The following is an 18,779-nucleotide window of genomic DNA, read 5'->3' on the forward strand; positions in this document are numbered from 1 at the left end:
GAAGACCACACAACATATTAACAATTGAAATTTAATTTTTATTATTTCTTATGGTGTGGTCCACTTATACCTTTAATCTACATAATTTTTGGGCTAATCCACTGAAATTATATATCAGAATTAATGGACAGCTTAGATCAAATACATATATTCCAATGGGCCCCATGGAGCCCCTTAAGCACCATCACTATCTAATAATATTCTGGTAAGGATATAGGCTTTAGCTACCGATCAATTAGGTTTTAGCTACGGATTAAATTTGTAGTATAATTACTACAGATTTAATCCATAGCCAAATACTTTCAAAGTCTATGCCCTTCACTCAATTTTTTGGTAGTGAACAAATATCTTGATTCTTCTACTCCTACGAAACTACCTTACTAAGGCATCAGAGGGTCTCCGGCCTTAACCAGCACCCCCAATATTTTCTTTTGTTCTTCAATAAATTGCAGATACTCTGGATAGCAGGAGGTGAGGCCGTGATCGCAGCAGCTGCCCCCCCACCAGCAGAGCAGTCTGCAGAGCACGAAGACCAGCCCTCACATCTTCAGGTTGATACCACACTCGCAAGCCCTGCGCAGCAGTCCCGAAACTGAGGAGGTTGGCTCATCTCTCTAGAACATCAAGTCGAAGCATTAACCGATAACATTACCGGATAATGCAAACCTTGGAGAGACAAAACCCACCTCCTGACCAGGGGATAGATGCACGGGCAGCTACCGAGGTCTCTACACCACCTCAAGCACCGGTCGACTCGCAGAGAACCAAGCAACATCCTGAGCAACCAAGCCATGCGCCCTCCTACACCTCGGGAACTGCAATGCCCACTGACTCCAATTTATGTCACATGTTGGAGAAGAAGATGCGTGGAAAGGCTCCCGATGAGGTAGCTAAGAACGAGGACCTCTGAAAAGCAAAACTCAAGGAACTGCGAGGTCAAATTGGCGATATCCACCAAACCTACCGAACCCAAATACTGACCTCTGTCGAAGCTATGCTGAAGGACACCGAGCCGCCGTTTACTGACAACATTATGGGAGCCAAATTCCCACCCAAATTCTGAATGTCGCAAATTGCCCCATACTCCGGGTTCGGCCGAGCATTTGGAATCGTTCGGAGCATGGATGAAGCTCCACAGCACGTCGAGCTCGGTTATGTGTCAAGCCTTCTCTTTGTCTTTGTCGGGGACTGCATACAAATGGTACATGCAATTAAAGCAGAAGTCCCTTAGCTCCTTCACTCACTGAGGAAGGCCTTCGTCACACAGTTCATCTGTAGGAAAGAGAAAAGAAAGTAAATAACTCATCTTCTTACAATCACTCAAAGGGAGAACGAGTTGCTAAAAGAATATGTCATCCATTTTAAGGCTGAAGTTGTCCAAGTTGACGATTATTCCGACCAGATAGCTTTGTCTGCCATAGTAGTCGACCTTAAATAAGTTCCTATTCTCTATTGGTAAGAACCCCCGAATACCCTCGTCAACCTACTTAACCGAGTTAAAAAATAATCCAATGTCGAGGAGTTCTTTAGTTCACAAAGAGCTTCTCGAGGAAGGAAACAACTCAGCTAAGGATATGAAACAAAAGGAAGAAAAGGAGCTATCTGCCGTTAACGCCAAAAAAAAGAAGAGGACGACCAAGACCAAGACCATTGTACCAACCGACATCCGGAAAGTCTCTTCCATCGGTACACTCCCTTAAACACCAAGCCGAAACAGGTACTTGAGGAAGCTAGGCTAATTAAGGAAATCTGACGACCGAGCTGAACCAATCAACTGAGCTCGGTAATAAGATTCATCGGCTAACCTCGACCTGCTCAACTAAGAGCGACCTCCCTTTTCAAAAATGTAAAATGTGCTTATGATTCTACTATTGTGTTTTCTACTACTTTATAGACTTTTACAATAAAAGAACTTTCCCAGGTTAGGGAAAGAAAATTCTTTTAAATGACTTCCCGACTATTCAAACTACACGACCGACTACGAGGGCTTCCCTTAGTGCAAGGGAAGAAAGTCCTCCACTGTGAATTCTACTATGAAAGAACCTCCCCAAGTTAGGGGAGGAGAATTTCTTTCAAATTCTAACTACCGAGCTATGCAATCGACGACTGGGACTTCCCTCAATTGAAAGGAAGAAAAGCTCCTCCTATTAGTTCTACATCGGCTAACGAATAGGACTTCCCTCAGTTGAAGGGAAAAAAAGTCACTCCTATTAATTCTACCATGCGTGATCTATCACTGAACAATCGACTTATCGATCTTACAATTGCGTTTGCAATAAACAGTCTTACACAAGGCTTCCACTCCTTTATTGATGGCGGTGATCGTTTTTGGACAGTTACAATTCTTTTCAAAATCCCTTCTGATAATCTTAACTTAGAAGCCAGCTGTGTTATTGCATTGGTATCACCGTTTTCTTCTCTTGGTATGAAGTTTACTGTGACATCATTAAAGCAATTCATCAATTTGCTGGTTGTAACACAATATGAGATTAAATTGTTGTTTATGCATTTATAAACTCCATTAATTTGATTGATGACTAGGCATATATAATTTCTATTGATTTGATTGACGACTAGTTGGGAATCACCCTATACTTTGACTTTTCAGACTTTGAGTTCACACAATATGTCCAACTAACAATTAAAGCCTTGTATTCGGCCTGACCGTTCATGCACTAGAATTCTTTATTGAAAAGGCCAAGGACTTTGATAATGAGTATAAGTAAATCTTTCACTTTAGGACATACTTTCTAAAGCCTCTTTTGATAATGATAATTAATGCTCCTGCTGACTGGTTTGTTTTTGAAGGGTCAAACATCAGTTTTCAGGATAGGATACTAACATGACATATATCAACTACTTCATGCGAAGTCTAGCCAATGTTTTTAGCTGGGTGATCGGCCAAAAAGTTGGCTATAACTTGTCATTTTACGATCTTTTGAGGTACATAATTAAAGTTGAATTCAAATAAGGCTAGAATTCACTTCCCAATTTGACCTCTCAAGATTGGTGAGTTAACGTATATTTTATAAGATTGATAGATGCAATTACATGAATGGTTTTGAACATGAAATGATGCCTTAATTTAATGGCTACAAAATACAACGATGAAATCGGCGTGATCACAAGGACAGACTAGACTAGACCACTCCTACATACTAGGCTAAGATATGCAGCGTTGCATTGGTGGGGTTGTTTAAGTTGGATTGAATTGGATTCCTCACTTCGTATCTACCTCTGCTATTTATAGCATTTCCCAGGAGAGGTGTGAAAATAACCACTTGTCCACATGGCACCAATCATAATTTTACCTTCGCGGAACACCCAAAACATGCTCCACATGGCTCAAACAGTTACTCGTCCTTATCTGAAAATAACATAAAAATAAAGCTTCTCAAAAATATGATTTGTCCTTCATGTATCTAGCATATCATATATATGCCACCTGGCTCCATTTGCGCGGTTAATCTGGCCTGTCAAATTTTGGCACGAACATTACCAACTCCTCCCTTTACTTACCGGGGTCATTTATATACATGGAAAATAATATTTTAAGAATCTTTTATAATTTTAATTTTAATCAATCCAATACGTTTTGATTGCACTAAATATCATGATATTTTGCACTAAATTAGACTGTTTGATTATGAAATTTTCTTGATAGCAACCAAATTCGCCATAAGGAATGGAAATCTTGACCCATAGAAAAAAGAAAATTCATAAAATCTTGATATTTGCATTCTTTCTAAACGACCAATATGTATACAATCCAGTACTGGTGCTTAATTTTAATGATTAATTGCCACTCGTATCAAGACTACACTTAGGCCCCAAGTGGCCATTTGAGGGTGCAACCAAACAGGGCCTTGGTAATTGAAAATAAATAAAAGAAATCCAGCGACTAAAAGTTGCAATGTATACTTAGGATGTATTCAAGCAAACCTCACCAGTAAGAGACATGTAAACTGATTGCAGATTGCAAAATCTTTTTAACCATTCACATTATCCAAATACACAAGAGGCCCACCAAATAACTTGGCTGACTTTATTCATGAGCCGCCCAACATAACTAGTGGGGCACCATGGCCTGTGTTGAAACTTTTGTGAATCTACCACATTGATTAATCTAGTGAGCGTGTGTTTAAAAAATAAAATAATAATAAAAAGATTGGATTTCAGCACAGTAGCCCATGGAGTGAATAGACGGCTCAGATTTATCAATTTTACTTTACAAGTGAACGGATGCAACTAGGACTACAGCATTCTCTTCCTTTTTTTTTTTTTTTTTTTTCCGAGGCCTATTAGCTTATTATTTCACAATTAGGAACACTTTGGATCACCAAAATAACCTAATGACTAATGTAATACATGCACCTCAATAGGATCTAAGAAGGTACTAGAGGGGCACAAATAAAAATGCTAGAAGGAAAAAAACAAAACAAAAAAGAAAAAATTAAAATGGAGCATGCGCATAGAGCCTGAACATAAGGGGCAACCAAATTAAAATGCACTCATATGCCTGAACATAACCGTATAAATGTTTCTGAATTTGTTTATCAAATTTGGAAGTAATCCCAACCATTCCGAACGAAGATGGATGAATAGTACTAACAGGATGCCAGGGCAGGAGAATAATGAGAGAGAGAGAGAGAGAGAGAGAGAGAGAGAGACTTGCATAGCAGTAAATGGGCCCTGGCTGAGGCCTAGCAAAAGGAAAATCCCAAAAAATTTGAAATCCAGGCCTAAAACAACCATACAACTGGGCCATTTGACATCCACCTGTGTCCCTTACAAACTTATGAAGAGAAGCAACACCTTTCGCAAAATGGTTTCAATGTTGTGAGTAACGCAGGCAGGTGTGAAATAATTGTTCAAATCATCCACAACTCAACTGGCCCAAACCATTAATGAACCAAGTTTGGCTAACCCAAATGTGAAGTGGGTCAAAGTTCGAAAAAATATATAGCCATTAAAAAGGCTTGATTTTAACCAAACTCACAGCGTACGTATTACAAGCGGACCATAGGGCAACGAACACTACCAGTTCAGCACTGAATTCTTAGACCATTCAGCCGACCCATCACCACCACTGAAACACAGAAACCCAAATACACCATATGGGGGTGGGTGGAATATCTGGACTCGAAGGAGCCCCGCCGACAGCAACCTTCATAGGCGGGCATTAAATGCCATGGCATTAACACCCTGCAAATCCATAGTCGTGCATAAAATGGCATGGCATCAACACCCTGCAAAATCCTGTAAAATTATATTTTAAAAGTTAGAGAAAAACGTGAATATTACTCACGACTGCACCATGTGACAATAACATTTCCAAAGATTCCATTAAATAAATACAATACAATACAATCCATTCAATTACATAAGTTGTGAACATAAAACCCACTGAATGCCTTTTAGAAAGAATATAAAGCACCAACCAGTCAACTATAGCTGTCCAAGCCAGCTGACCCCTCCGAGTAGATCTTCCATATAGCTGTCTTCAACATGCCATTTATGGCATGCAATACGGCTTCGACTCTTACGGTGGATCTTCGAAATGCATGATTGCATTCAATAAGACAAGCCTTGAGGCTTGCTACGCTCACTCCACTGAAGCAGCAGAACAGATGCACCAACCTTTCACATGCGCTAACATGATTGATGTCCAAGGCTCAGTTCGTATGCAGTCAAAGAAGCATGCACCAAACCATCTAAAATTATACCGCATTTAGTCATATTCGATGGACAGGGAGGAAGGAGGGGTGGGTAGTATACGTGTATCAAAGGTGGTTGACCAGAACATATGGATGTCGTGGGAACGAAATAAGACTATAAATTCTCCTGATTTAGAGGTGGACTAAGGCCCATTTACAATGGTTTGTTGGCTAGAAGGACTAAACAGACAATTGAGTGGAACTATCCTATATCAGAAAATTCAGGCAAACAATTGCCATAGCTTCAGACAGCCATTTATTCCAATCCAGAGACCCATCTCCAGAAAAATGCACAAGTGTAACCAACAGAGTTCACCCAAAGGGGTGAACAGATAGCATGGATGTCCAACAGCAGGAATTCAAAATACCCACCACAAATGGAAAATCAACTTTCCACCACAAATTACTGGTATGACTGCATAATTTCACCGAATTCTGCACCTTTGAGATCAATTAATTGGTTTTCTTCCATAATAAAACCAATTCTGCAGTACACGAGAAAATGTTGGTTACTAACAACCCTAAAGATGGGAAGGCAAAATCCACGAGATCAATTTGCCATCTCATCTAACACATGAAGCCAGCTCAAAACCATTGCTTCACATCCAGATCATTAGCAAAGTTAGTGCAGAAGCAGATACAAGGGAAGATCTAGGCTCCAGCCCAGCTCATGTACTGATCTCAGTATCACCTCAGCAGATTAATGCAATCCGGAAATGGGAAAAAAATTACCACGTAACAACCATGTGGAATCAGTTTTAATGCAGCAGCAATACATGAGAAACGAATTTTGGCAGCTATTCAACAGCTCTCCAAAGTGAAGACAGCTTCTCATGGAAAAACACAATGGCTTAAAGCCACATCACCATCGCTAAAAGCCAAACCATCATCTTCACAGAGGGTGAATGGCATCGTATATAAATATTAGAATTTTTGCTAATTCATCCTATTAAGGGTAACTCAAGATGTTGAACAGATGACAAGATGAACTTTAACGACCACGAGGACCTAAAAACTTGAAATTTTCAGGCACAACATGAAAGACAATGATTCTATTCCTCTATGCTCCAAGAGAAGATTGGATGACAGAGACCAGACTGCAGGACATAATTAAAAACACTAAGAAACCATCTTGGCCAACAATCCCCAAAACATAAAAAGCCAACAGTTTGGTATGGGGGCATGTAACGCCTTGGAAATCAGGGGTCATGCCTACACTCGACTCCCGAGTTCCCGAGGTCACTTATAACCAATTTTCATTAATATGCACTTAAATCAAGTTAAAATGCACAGCCTGGAATTTCCTAGAACATGAAGCACAAACACACAAGTCTACTGAAATAAAAGAAATCAAGTATATATACAAGTTCAAAAGAATGTATAATGGGTCGCACAAGCGTTACCCAACAAAATCACCAAAAAGAATAGTATGCCCAAAAGAATAAAGCTGAGTCCACTACTTAGCGGTCCAACGCGCCATCTACTAAGCCGATGAAGACCCACTCATTAACTGAAAGTAGGAAAACTCGTCTTCCTCTGCGCGCCAAGCTCCTCGAAATCTGTATCTCCTACATCTACGGGAGAGTCTGGTTGGTGTTTTAAAACACCCCCCTAGAGTGGGAGTGAGTGATCAACTCAGTGGGTGTTATTAGTCTTATAACAAGCATCAATTATATTAAGAATTTAATGAAAAGCAAACATTCACAGTTACTAAACTAATCTTATTAATGCGTATGCATGATGGATGATATGATGCATGCCCTCGCCACAACGCTCCCTCAGGCGACTCTATCTAACGATCGCGTATGACCAATACTCCCTCAGAGTGACCTTCACTGCCGAGTCGCCAACCTAGCTAATGCGATTCGATGATAATGTTATTCGAGTTCTTAGTTAATTCCATTCATCCAGCAAGTTGAGAAAACTGATACACCCCGCGTATCAATGCCCTCAACAGGTTGCGATACCCAGGGCCCCTCAACGCGTGAGGCTAGGGCACCGTGATCCGTGATCCCGTCAGGTTCCCCATCCCCGACTTCAAGCACATGGGGAGTGTTGAGAACTGGGATCGCTCGCGGTCATTACGGGGAGGCTCGTCGCCCCAACGTAGGCCGACAGCTCGGACACAGTGTCTCATTCCACCATGCCCAACTCACGAGGCAGTGGATCAGCTTCAAGTGGTTATCAATGGGCTGCAACGGTGGTAGGGTGTTCCAGGTTCCATACATATGTGAGCAAACAGGGTTAACAAACGGGGCTGGTCAGTAAGTAGGCTAGACTGCACGAGTCAGGCGAGCACGCGACGAGTGACATTGGGTACAAGGGACCCATGTAGTCGAACTACTGCCGCCCGTACACACCCGCCCAAATCCACGGGTTTAGCCCTAGCATAGTCCTACCGATGGGACTACCGTCTCTCCTCATGTTCCCGACCATCTAGGGTTCAATGTTGATTCATAGCATGCCAACCATCAAGATTATCAACTAGCATAATAGTATCATATTTACATACATCACAACATACGATGCAAATATTCCTAACAAGTATACTAAGTTATCACGAACAAGGTGCATGTGAGTTGTGTGGGTTAGTAAGGAAGTTAAGCACTTCCTACATCTCAAGGAATCAATGCACAAGAGTCATGACTCCTATCTACTATGAAGCAACACCATATGAGAAAATCAACAAACAAGAGCATATGATCATCCATGTACTAAATCATGTGAGAGACAAGATCAACATCAAAATGAGAACTAATCATGCAATTTCATATGATTCCAACAAACCTACAATTCCTAGGGTTTCTCTAGATTCTCCAATACAACAACCGAGCAAAAAAAATCATTAGACTCATATTATAATTGGTGCTACGCCACCTAAGGATAATAGTCCACACCTATGAATTGTTGGAGAGTTGGAAAACGACCTAAGAATGCGGATTTCGGGGTCGATTGGCTGGAATCCCTAAAGCAAACATTTGTATGTTAGATTTTAATGTAAATCCCCTCTCATCACAAGGGTTTCAAGAAAAAGGGGTGATGGATCTTACCTAGACGATCAATGGAATGAAAGGGTGGTCGTGGATGAGGGTTTCTTCTTAGAGAAGAGGTAGGGAGTTGTGGGGTTTGATTTCCTTGGGCCCCACCTCGATCTAGGGTCCACCTTGCTCTCCCTTACTCTCTCTCTCTCTCTCTCTCTCTCTACTCTCCTTGGTTGTTGGAGAATGGTGGAAGTTACGAGGGAGAGAGCTTTGTTGTTGGAGAATGATGGGAGTTATGAGGGAGAGAGCTTGGTTGTTGGAGAATGGTGGAGGTTATGAGGGAGAGAACTTGGTTGTTGGAGAATGATGGAGGTTATGAGGGAGAGAACCTGGTTGTTGGAGAATGGTGGAGATTATGAGGGAGAGAATGGTGGAAGTTACGAGGGAGAGAGGTAGGGTTTATTTCCTAAAATTGGGCCCATTGGCCCCAAGTTTCCTAAAATGTCTACAATGGCCCTCTAGGACTCCCTATTGGCGTTGGGGCTGCCCTAGCACCCCCCTTAGCCACCGAATTTGGTGGGTAGGTGAATCAGGGCCCGATGAGGGGTCATGCAAAGTTTGGGAACAAACGGATTAGCGGATATGGGGTTTGATCATATATATAGTTCCGGTCTCTAAATGACCCTATGGGGTCCATTCTGATTGATGGGGCAGTTCTGGTGGCTCTCTGGCCATGAAATTTATAGGATAGGTGCTCCATGGCTCGATGAAGGGCCATGCAAATTTTGGGGACGATCGGATATGGGGTTTGGTCGCACGGGTCTGATTCGCGATCAACGGTCACCGTGCCACGATCGGGACCCAGATTTTGTAAGCGGGTGTAGACAAATACATTAGACCTTTACCGTAAATTTGAAAAAAATTCGATGACTGAAATGCCTGAAATCCCAGTTTTATTTACCAGTACTAGATTCCAATTCTGGCATTGGTGGGTTGCATTTGGAAAGTGCCGTTGGGACGGCCTGAATAGTTTATTTCTGGGTGTCCGCTGAGTCCATGGTCCGTGATGGACCACAAGCCCAGTGAGATCTATGCTTTTCCAAAATTTTATATTTTTCTGATCTTCCTCGGCTGCTGCACGGCCTACACAAGCTGCCGCCGAGTACAAACCGATCATCTGACTTGATGGCCTGCACACGGTCTGATCGTGACTAGACTGGACCACTCGTGTATAAGCTAACGTTGAGTGCTAACGGTCAATAAGTAATAATATAAGTTAATTAAAAAAAAATTTCAAGGATTTTTGAAAATCCAAAACAGTGAAAATCCAGGATGTTACAGGGCACAAGGCCCCAACTTTCCAATCTAACAGAAATAGGTATCAAACAACAAGTTTAGGTCTAATGTAAATTCAGAGATGAAACTAAAGATGGAAAGCTATTACCCCATCTTAAGAAAAGATGCATGACCAAATGCCAGCGACAGATCAAAAAACAACAGCGTTTCAGACAGCACAACAGAAATGTAGAGGACATCAAGCAGCAGCTGGCTGCAGACTGACACCAACAGAGAGCTATTGGAAAAGGAACACAGACAGTTAAGATAACAATGAAAAACCAAATGAACAATACACACTTCCTACAGAGACGAAAGCAATTGTGGTTTATGTAGGAAGTGCATAAAACTTCTATGGGCAAGGATCCTATGAGAGTTTTAGTTTGAAGTCCAGACACAATAACAAGTTCTATAAAAAAATGCATGACAGGAATGCCTCCAGTAGTATTGCAATGAATATCTACTAAATTAAAATATGTAAAGGCCTCCATTACCTAGTTGGACAGAAAACATATATAAATAAACCAAAGCTGTTGTTGCCCAATGAACTACCGTCAGGACAAGACCATGACCACGAACTTGATTAACCAAGTTGCACCATGCATCAACATTTGTAGTAAGTAGTCAAATATAAGGTTTGACCATGCCCTAGGGCAGACTAAGCCATACCAGATTAACAAACAAGTTCCTAATAAATTTTTTTTTAAAAAATGAACCCCATACTCATCTAAGGATAGTATGATTGGTGAAAAGGCTGCTGCAGACTACTGGGCTGCAAATTTCCATGCTGCATGCCACCAGACGCAGTGTAACCACTGTAACCAACAGGCTTATCATACAAACTAAATGATAGCTCTGTGGAGTAGAGATGAGACATCGGTGGGCTCCTGCCCCCAACATAACCCAGATGTGATCCTAGATAGCTGGGACCCTGACAGTCAAAGAGTGCAGAAGCTCCTGCACCAGGCCCTGCCAAGCCATAAGGCCCGGCTGAAAGCAGGTACGGAGATACCCGGTCAGCCAACAGGCTCAGGCTAGACGAATGCGGTGGTTGTTGGTTAATTTGTGCAACCAGGGGTGCAGTTAGAGTGGTGGGGCCAGCTACACCCACTAAAGCTGGTCGGGGACGCTTGTTTGCAGCCTGCTGTTGCTGGGTCTTTGGCATCGTCGGAGCCGGTCGCTTCCTATCTGCCTTCTGCTTTTCCAACTGAGCAATATGCTTTTCAAGGCCTTCCGGCAAGTACTCGGATTGGAGATTGTGCTCTTCAATGCATTTGATTATTGCTCTCCATGCAGCAAGTTCTTTAGCAATGGCCTCATTCTGTTGAAGATGCATCCAGGGTGTTGTGCAATCTCAGTGCATACACTTATTTTTAAAAACATGGCATGTGCCTAGAAAGAAAAATGAAATACCTGTGCCTGAAGGGAGCCATTTCCCCTTTTCCGGACCTCTTGGGCTACCTTCTTTGATTCCTTCAAGTAGGCCTTAAGAAGAGGCACAGGAGGGAACTCCCCCACAACATCGAAGGCATATGCATAGTTAACAGCATCAAGCTGCTTCCCATTGCTTATTAGTTTCCTAATAAGATCTGTCACAAGCAAAAAGCTTCCCAGTGTCAACAGATGACCATGAGGGGAAAAAACAACAAAATAGTCTTTTACTAACACACTAACATCCACGAAGGGATGGATGTTTCAAACCAACTAATCAAACATATTGGAAATTAATGACACAGAAACTATATTACAAGCTTTACAATCAATAAATTCAAAGGCCTCAGAATTGCAGAATAACAGCAAGGCTTCAAAAGCCATTCAGTCCCGAAAGATGGTGTTTTGGTAATTGGATATCATCGCCGGCCAATAGAACCAAGCTCTAAAGAGTGTTCAAACCAATCAATCAAGTCTTTTATTGGGAAAATAAAATACTTAAGAAAAGCATTACAATTAATCAATTCATAGGCCTCAGAATTGCAGAATAACAACAAGGCTTCAATGCCATTCAGTCCCGAAAGTTGGTATTTTGGTAAACGGATATCATCACGGGCCAACAGCTCAAAGCTTTCAAAGGTCAAGCTCTAGCCAGGATTTAATATCACATGAATAAACATATATTTTATATGACCTCAAAGCATAATTAAATGTTGAGAAAGAACGAATGCCACAGAGGATTTTACGGTTTCAGTCAGTGCAAAAATATGATTTTTTTTTTTTTAAAAATAAATCTCGTGATAACATCACAAGATTTTGAAAAACTCACCAGATTTTAAATATGGCATTCTTATACGAATATATTAATATGTATTTACATTTTAGATGTATCATATATACTCTTAAAATATTCTCCACTAAGACACCATTTTCAATAAAATACTAAAACAAATAGTGATTTAAGTTGCAAGAAAAACCATCAATCATGTAACCCATCAAAAAATGGTTATGAATGACACCTGCAGTGGAACACAGAGGAAGTGAGAATGCAGCATGAAAAGCCCAAACAGAGCATAAAACAATGGCTCTCCAAGAAAAACACACCTTAATTGTACATTCTTCAACAGATTATTTAAACTGAAACAGGTAGACAAAGCTTTAACAGAAAATAATAAAATTAAGTGAACACCGAGATGTCAGAAGAAAGAACAATAACAGATGGCTAGAAAATGTATGTCTCATGGCCTTTCCAAGGAGGTCATGGCAGCAACACCGCTCCTCAAGGCAATGGAATATGAGACCTGCACACTGACGGAAGATCTCCACAAGGAAGCACCCTCAACATCAATGGGCATTTTTATGTGACGTTTACAAAGGAATATACAAACATTGGATGTCTGCTCCATTATGAGAAGGAAGTTTTTACCCAAAAACCTCCCCCATCACGAAATTTAGGAAAGAAGTTTAAAAGGAAAATGAAAATATAATGTGAAAGATGAATTTAGGGCCTGTCTGAGATTAGGGATTTGAGGCAAGGAATTGTTAAATGCATGTATTTCCTAAATCCACTCCATCCTAAAATCGTGGACTTGGGGTAAATCCAAATCCAAAAAGAAAAGAAAAGAAAGGATTTTCAACATCAACAAAATGAAAGACTTGTTGAAATGTATGTCTCATGGCCTGTCCAAGGAGGTCATGGCAGCCATGCCGCTCCTCAAGGCAATGGAATATGAGACCTGGCAGCCATGCCGCTCCTCAAGGCAATGGAATATGAGACTTGCACATCGACGGAAGAGCTCCACAAGGAAGCACCCTCAACATCAATGGGCATTTTTATGTGACATTTACAAAGGAATATACAAACATTGGATGTCTGCTCCATTATGTGAAGGAAGTTTTTACCCAAAAACCTCCCCCCATTACAAAATTGAGGAAAATAGTTTAAAGGAAAAAAAAAGTATAATGTGAAAGATGAATTTATGTGCTATCTGAGGTTAGGGATTTGAGGCAAGGAATTGTCAAATGCATGGATTCCTTAAATCCACTCCAGCATAAAATCATGAATTTGGGGTATATCCAAATCCCAAGGAAAAAAAAAAAACAAGGACTTTGAACTTCAAAGAAATGAAAGACTTGCAATAAAAGTTATTTCTTTGCATTAATGGCCTGAGATCTCCATGGATGCTCTCAAATCTAATGTGAAAGATGAATTTAGGGGTTGTCTGACTAAGGGATTCGAGGCAAGGAATTGTTAAATGCATGTATTTCCTAAATCCACTCCAGCATAAAATCGTGGATTTGGTGTAAATCCAAATCCAAATCCAAATCCAAAACAACGGATTTTCAACATCAACGAAATGAAAGACTTGTTGAAATGTATGTCTCATGGCCTGTCCAAGGAGGTCATGGCAGCCATGCCGCTCCTCAAGGCAATGGAATATGAGACCTGCACATCGACGAAAGAGCTCCACAAGGAAGCACCCTCAACATCAATGCGCATTTTTATGTTTTGATTCACGGTCATTTTCATGCATTTCACGGTCAATTCCCTTCACTTCACGGTCATTTCCATGCATTTCACGGTCATTTCACTACATTTCACAGTCATTTCTATGCATTTTACGGTCAATCTTGACAATTTCGTTTTGATTCATGGTCATTTTCATGCATTTCAGGGTCATTTTCATACACTTCATGGTCATTTCTATGCATTTCACAGTCAGTCCCGGTGATTCCGTTTTGATTCACGGTCATTTCCATGCATTTCACGGTCAATTCCCTTCACTTCACGGTCATTTCCATGCATTTCACGGGCAATTCGCTTCACTTCACGGTCATTTTCATGCATTTCACGGTCAATCCCGGCGATTCCGTTTTGATTCACGGTCATTTCCATGCATTTCACGGTCAATTCCCTTCACTTCATGGTCATTTCCATGCATTTCACGGTCAATTCGCTTCACTTCATGGTCATTTTCATGCATTTCACGGTCAATCCTGGCGATTCCCTTTTGATTCACAGTCATTTCCATGCATTTCACCTTCAATTCCCTTCACTTTACAGTCATTTTCATGCATTTCATGGTCAATTCGCTTCACTTCACGGTCATTTCCATGCACTTCACGGTCAATCCCGATAATTCTGTTTCATTTCATGGTCATTTCCAAGCATGGAATTGACCATGAAATGCATGGAATTGATCGTGAAGTGAAGCGAATTGACCGTGAAATGTATGGAAATGACCGTGAAGTGAAGGGAATTGACTGTGAAGTGCATGGACATGACCGTGAATCAAAACGAAATCGCCAGGACTGACCGTGAAGTGAAGCGAATTGACCGTGAAATGCATGGAAATGACCGTGAAGTGAAGGGAAATGACCGTGAAATGCATGGAAATGACCGTGAATCAAAACGGAATCGCCGAGATTGACCATGAAATGCATGAAAATGACCATGAAGTGAAGTGAATTGACCGTGAAATGCATGGAAATGATCGTGAAGGGAGTTGATTGTGAAATGCATGGAAATGACCGTGAATCAAAACGGAATCACCGGGATTGACCGTGAAATGCATGATATGACTATGAAGTGTAGGGAAATGACCGTGAAATGCATGGAAACGATCGTGAAGTGAAGGGAATTGACCGTGAAATGCATGGAAATGACCGTGAATTAAAACAGAATCGCCGGGATTGACCGTAAAATGCATGGAAATGACCATGAAGTGAAGCGAATTGACCGTGAAATGCATGGAAATGACCGTGAAGTGAAGGGAATTGACCATGAAATGCATGGAAATGACCGTGAATCAAAACGGAATCGCCGGGATTGACTGTGAAGTGAAGTGAATTGACCCGACCCTGAAATGCATAGAAATGACCGTGAGGTGAAGGGAATTGACCGTGAAATGCATGGAAATGACCAGGAATCAAAACGGAATCGCCGGGATTGACCATGAAATGCATGAAAATGACCGTGAAGTGAAGCGAATTGATCGTGAAATGCATGGAAATGACTGTGAAGTGAAGGGAATTGACCGTGAAATGCATGGAAATGACCATGTAGTGAAGGGAAATGACCGTGAAATGCGTGGAAATGACTATGAAGTGAAGAGAATTGACCATGAAATGCATGGAAATGACTGTGAATTAAAACGGAATCACTGGGATTGACCATGAAATGCATGGAATTGATCGCGAAGTGAATGAAATGAATGAAATTGACTGCGAACTGATTGAAATTGACCGCGAAGCGAATGAAATTGATTTTTGACCATAGACCTGATGGAATCTTGAAAAATAACCAAGTTGGTTGGCTAAAGTAGCTTCTCCTACCCCAAAATCATATAGGGTACATCAAGTAACTAATTTTGGTTTAGAAGATATTCTTGTTAAATGAATAAAAAAAGAAATAAAAAAAAGAGAGAAAGTTTTTTTATATGCTTATATATACATATTTATATAAATATGTATTAGAGAAAATTGTAGGTAGCTTAAAGTTCTCAATGTAAAAAAATAAAAAATAAAAAACAAAAAAAAAATTCATAGACTGGCATAGACTACAATTATGGCCACGGTTATAATATGTAGCTATTGGTCAAATCACCTTCGATACATATCGAACATATCGTAAATTGCAGGATTTTTGAGGCAAACTCGTTGGACACTTCTGAACCTTTTTCGATTAATCGAAAGACCTTCGATACATATAAAAGGACATATCAAAATGACAGGGGTCATGACTATGGTTACGGTTATAATCAGTAGCTATAGAAAACACCTTAGCCATGAGTTCCTGGTCTATTTATTTATTTATTATTATTTTTTATTGTTGTAATCCCCACCACTTTTTGCGGGTCCTATTATGAGGTATGTGTTATATCCAAACCGTCCATCTATTTGACAAACTCGTATTAAGGCTTGAGAAGAAAAATAAGACAGATCTAGCTATAAAGTGGACCACACTGTAAAAGGCTGTGGAGGATTGAACGTCTACCATTGAAACCCTTTTAGGGGTTACAGAAGTTTTTGATCATTATGAAATTTGTTTTTCCTCTTCATCCAGGTCTCTGTGACCTTATGAATAGATTGGATGGAGAATAAATGTTATGGTGGGCCCTACAAAATTTTTAAGGGTGAAAATCAATTTTCCTGCTGCTCTTTGTGGTGTGGTCCAGTTAAGCTTTGGATATGATTTTTTGTTTTTGATAATGCTTCGAAATGATCTCGAAATATGGATGAACGTTGTGGATATAATAAATACAAAACTGTGGGGCCCATGTAACTTTGATATCTTTTGAACCGTTCGTACAACTCGGAGTTCGAGGAGCGTCAGCGGCCGATCCCACTGCGGAAGGAAAAGCAGGCGCATTTTCGACCTTTGGCAAGCCGTCCGTACGTATGGGGCTTATTCTTGAAAGGTAAAAAGAGGTGGGTTTACAAATGTAAATGGGCCATAATGGGTCGTACAGTTGAAAATTTCTCTAGTAATAATAGACCAGTGAGAAAATGACTGCTGTAGACAAAACCTTTCATCTAGCGGTTTTTATGAAGGAATACAAACTTAAGTTACCAACTTAGACTAGCACGTGCGGACAGCGACTTTCAGGACGAAACTACCCCTCCTTTCACGGAAACAGATTGGGTACTCCCCCTTGCCACCAGCCAATGGCAGATGGTCGGTGGTCTGTGGGCCCCACCATGATGTATGATTTTCATCCATGCCGTCCATATATTTTTCCACATTATTTTATGATATAAGACCAAAAATGAGATATATCCAAATCTCAAGTGTACCACATTACAAGAAACAGTGTTGAATGAGCGTTGACCATTAAAAACTTTTTGGGGGCCCACCGTGATGTTTGTGAGAAATCCTCACCGTCTAAGTTCATTCATAGGGTCACAAAGACCTGAATGAAGAGGAAAAACAAAATTCATAATGATCCAAAACTTCTATAACCCCTAAAAGGGTTTCAATGGTAGACGTTCAATTCCCCATTGCCTTTTACAATGTGGTCTACTTGATAGTTAGATCTATCTTATTTTTCGTCTCAACTATTAATATGAGGTTTCCAAATAGATGGACGGTTTGGATATAACACTGACCTCAAGATGGACCCACAAAAGCAACCAAAAAAAAAGAGGAAAATTTCCAACTGTACGACCAACATATGGCCTATAAGCTGGATACGATTATAGCTATGGTTATAATCCGTAGCCATAGATAACTGGTAGCTCGACGATCAATCGCAGCTCCCGCGATTCCACCGCAAGTCGCTGTCCTGATTGGCGATCAATCGTGGATTTCGCGATTCCACCCCCGATCTATGGCTACGAATTATAACCGTAGCTATAACCGTATCCCTAACCTTTTTTTATTTTTATTTTTTTAAATTTTTACATGGAGAATTTTATTCTACCTACATTTTTCTCTAACACATATTTATATAAATATGTATATATAAGCATATAAAAAAAATTTATCACTTTTTTTTTTTCATTTCTTTCTTTTCTTTATTCATATAACAAGAATATCTTCTAAACCAAAATTAGTTACTTGAGGTACTATATATGATTTTAGGGCTGAAAGTTGGGCGGGCTCAACCCGACCAACCTGGGACCGACCCGACATTGCTTTGGGCTTGGGCAGAATGTATCGAGTTTGGTATTGAGGTTGGGCCATACAAACACCAACCTAATAAAACTTGGGTTGGGCTCGGGTTGAGGTCTTGGGTTGCTTGACCCAACACGAACTCGATTAATATATAAGTTCCTTATAAATTAATTATAATTGAGTGCAGATCATTTGTGTTGAAGGAAAGGAAATTCCAATGCCACCCCTCAAGCTAACAAGATATGCCGGATTTCCCTCTCCCAAATAAATTGCTTGATACAAAATACGACTTGTAATGAAGTAGTTGTCCTATATTTTAGCTTGTTTCTTTAGAAAAAAAAACGCATGAAAATGATCATGAAGTGAAGGGAATTGATCGTGAAATGAAACGTAATTGCCGGAATTGACCGTGAAATGCATGGAAATAACCGTGAAGTTAAGGGAATTGACCGTGAAATGCATGGAAATGACCGTCAAATGAAACGGAATCGTTAGAATTGACCATGAAACACATAGTAATGACCGTGAAGTGAAGCGAATTGACCGTGAAATGTATGGAAATGACTGTGAAGTGAAGGGAATTGACCGTGAAATGTGTGGAGAACTTTTTATCCCTTACATTTTTCTCTAATACATAATTATGTAAATATGTATATATAAGTATATAAAAAATATTTTTCTATCTTTTAATTCATTTCT

General features: G+C 40.4%; 1 protein-coding gene, 1 long non-coding RNA gene and 2 other non-coding genes across 4 annotated transcripts; all 4 read right to left on the reverse strand.

The window, feature by feature from the left end:
• Nucleotides 1-10,492: 10,492 nt before the first annotated feature.
• On the reverse strand, nucleotides 10,493-11,728 carry LOC131256322 (FRIGIDA-like protein 2; the record flags this gene model as incomplete). Its single annotated transcript, XM_058257279.1, has 2 exons — nucleotides 10,493-11,354; nucleotides 11,447-11,728. Coding segments are annotated over 2 exons (876 nt in total), but the record flags the coding sequence as incomplete, so codon positions are not given.
• A 76-nt stretch (nucleotides 11,729-11,804) lies between these two features.
• On the reverse strand, nucleotides 11,805-13,964 carry LOC131256744 (uncharacterized). Its single transcript, XR_009176929.1, has 2 exons — nucleotides 13,242-13,964; nucleotides 11,805-13,200 (listed from the first exon to the last, which is right to left on the reverse strand). It is a non-coding gene; the product is annotated as an uncharacterized LOC131256744 (long non-coding RNA).
• LOC131257140 (small nucleolar RNA SNORD96 family) lies at nucleotides 11,806-11,896 on the reverse strand. Its single transcript, XR_009177156.1, has one exon. It is a non-coding gene; the product is annotated as a small nucleolar RNA SNORD96 family (small nucleolar RNA).
• On the reverse strand, nucleotides 11,994-12,083 carry LOC131257152 (small nucleolar RNA SNORD96 family). Its single transcript, XR_009177167.1, has one exon. It is a non-coding gene; the product is annotated as a small nucleolar RNA SNORD96 family (small nucleolar RNA).
• Nucleotides 13,965-18,779: the final 4,815 nt, after the last annotated feature.

Source organism: Magnolia sinica, chromosome 9, assembly GCF_029962835.1.
Source record: "Magnolia sinica isolate HGM2019 chromosome 9, MsV1, whole genome shotgun sequence".
Classification (NCBI taxonomy): domain Eukaryota; kingdom Viridiplantae; phylum Streptophyta; class Magnoliopsida; order Magnoliales; family Magnoliaceae; genus Magnolia; species Magnolia sinica.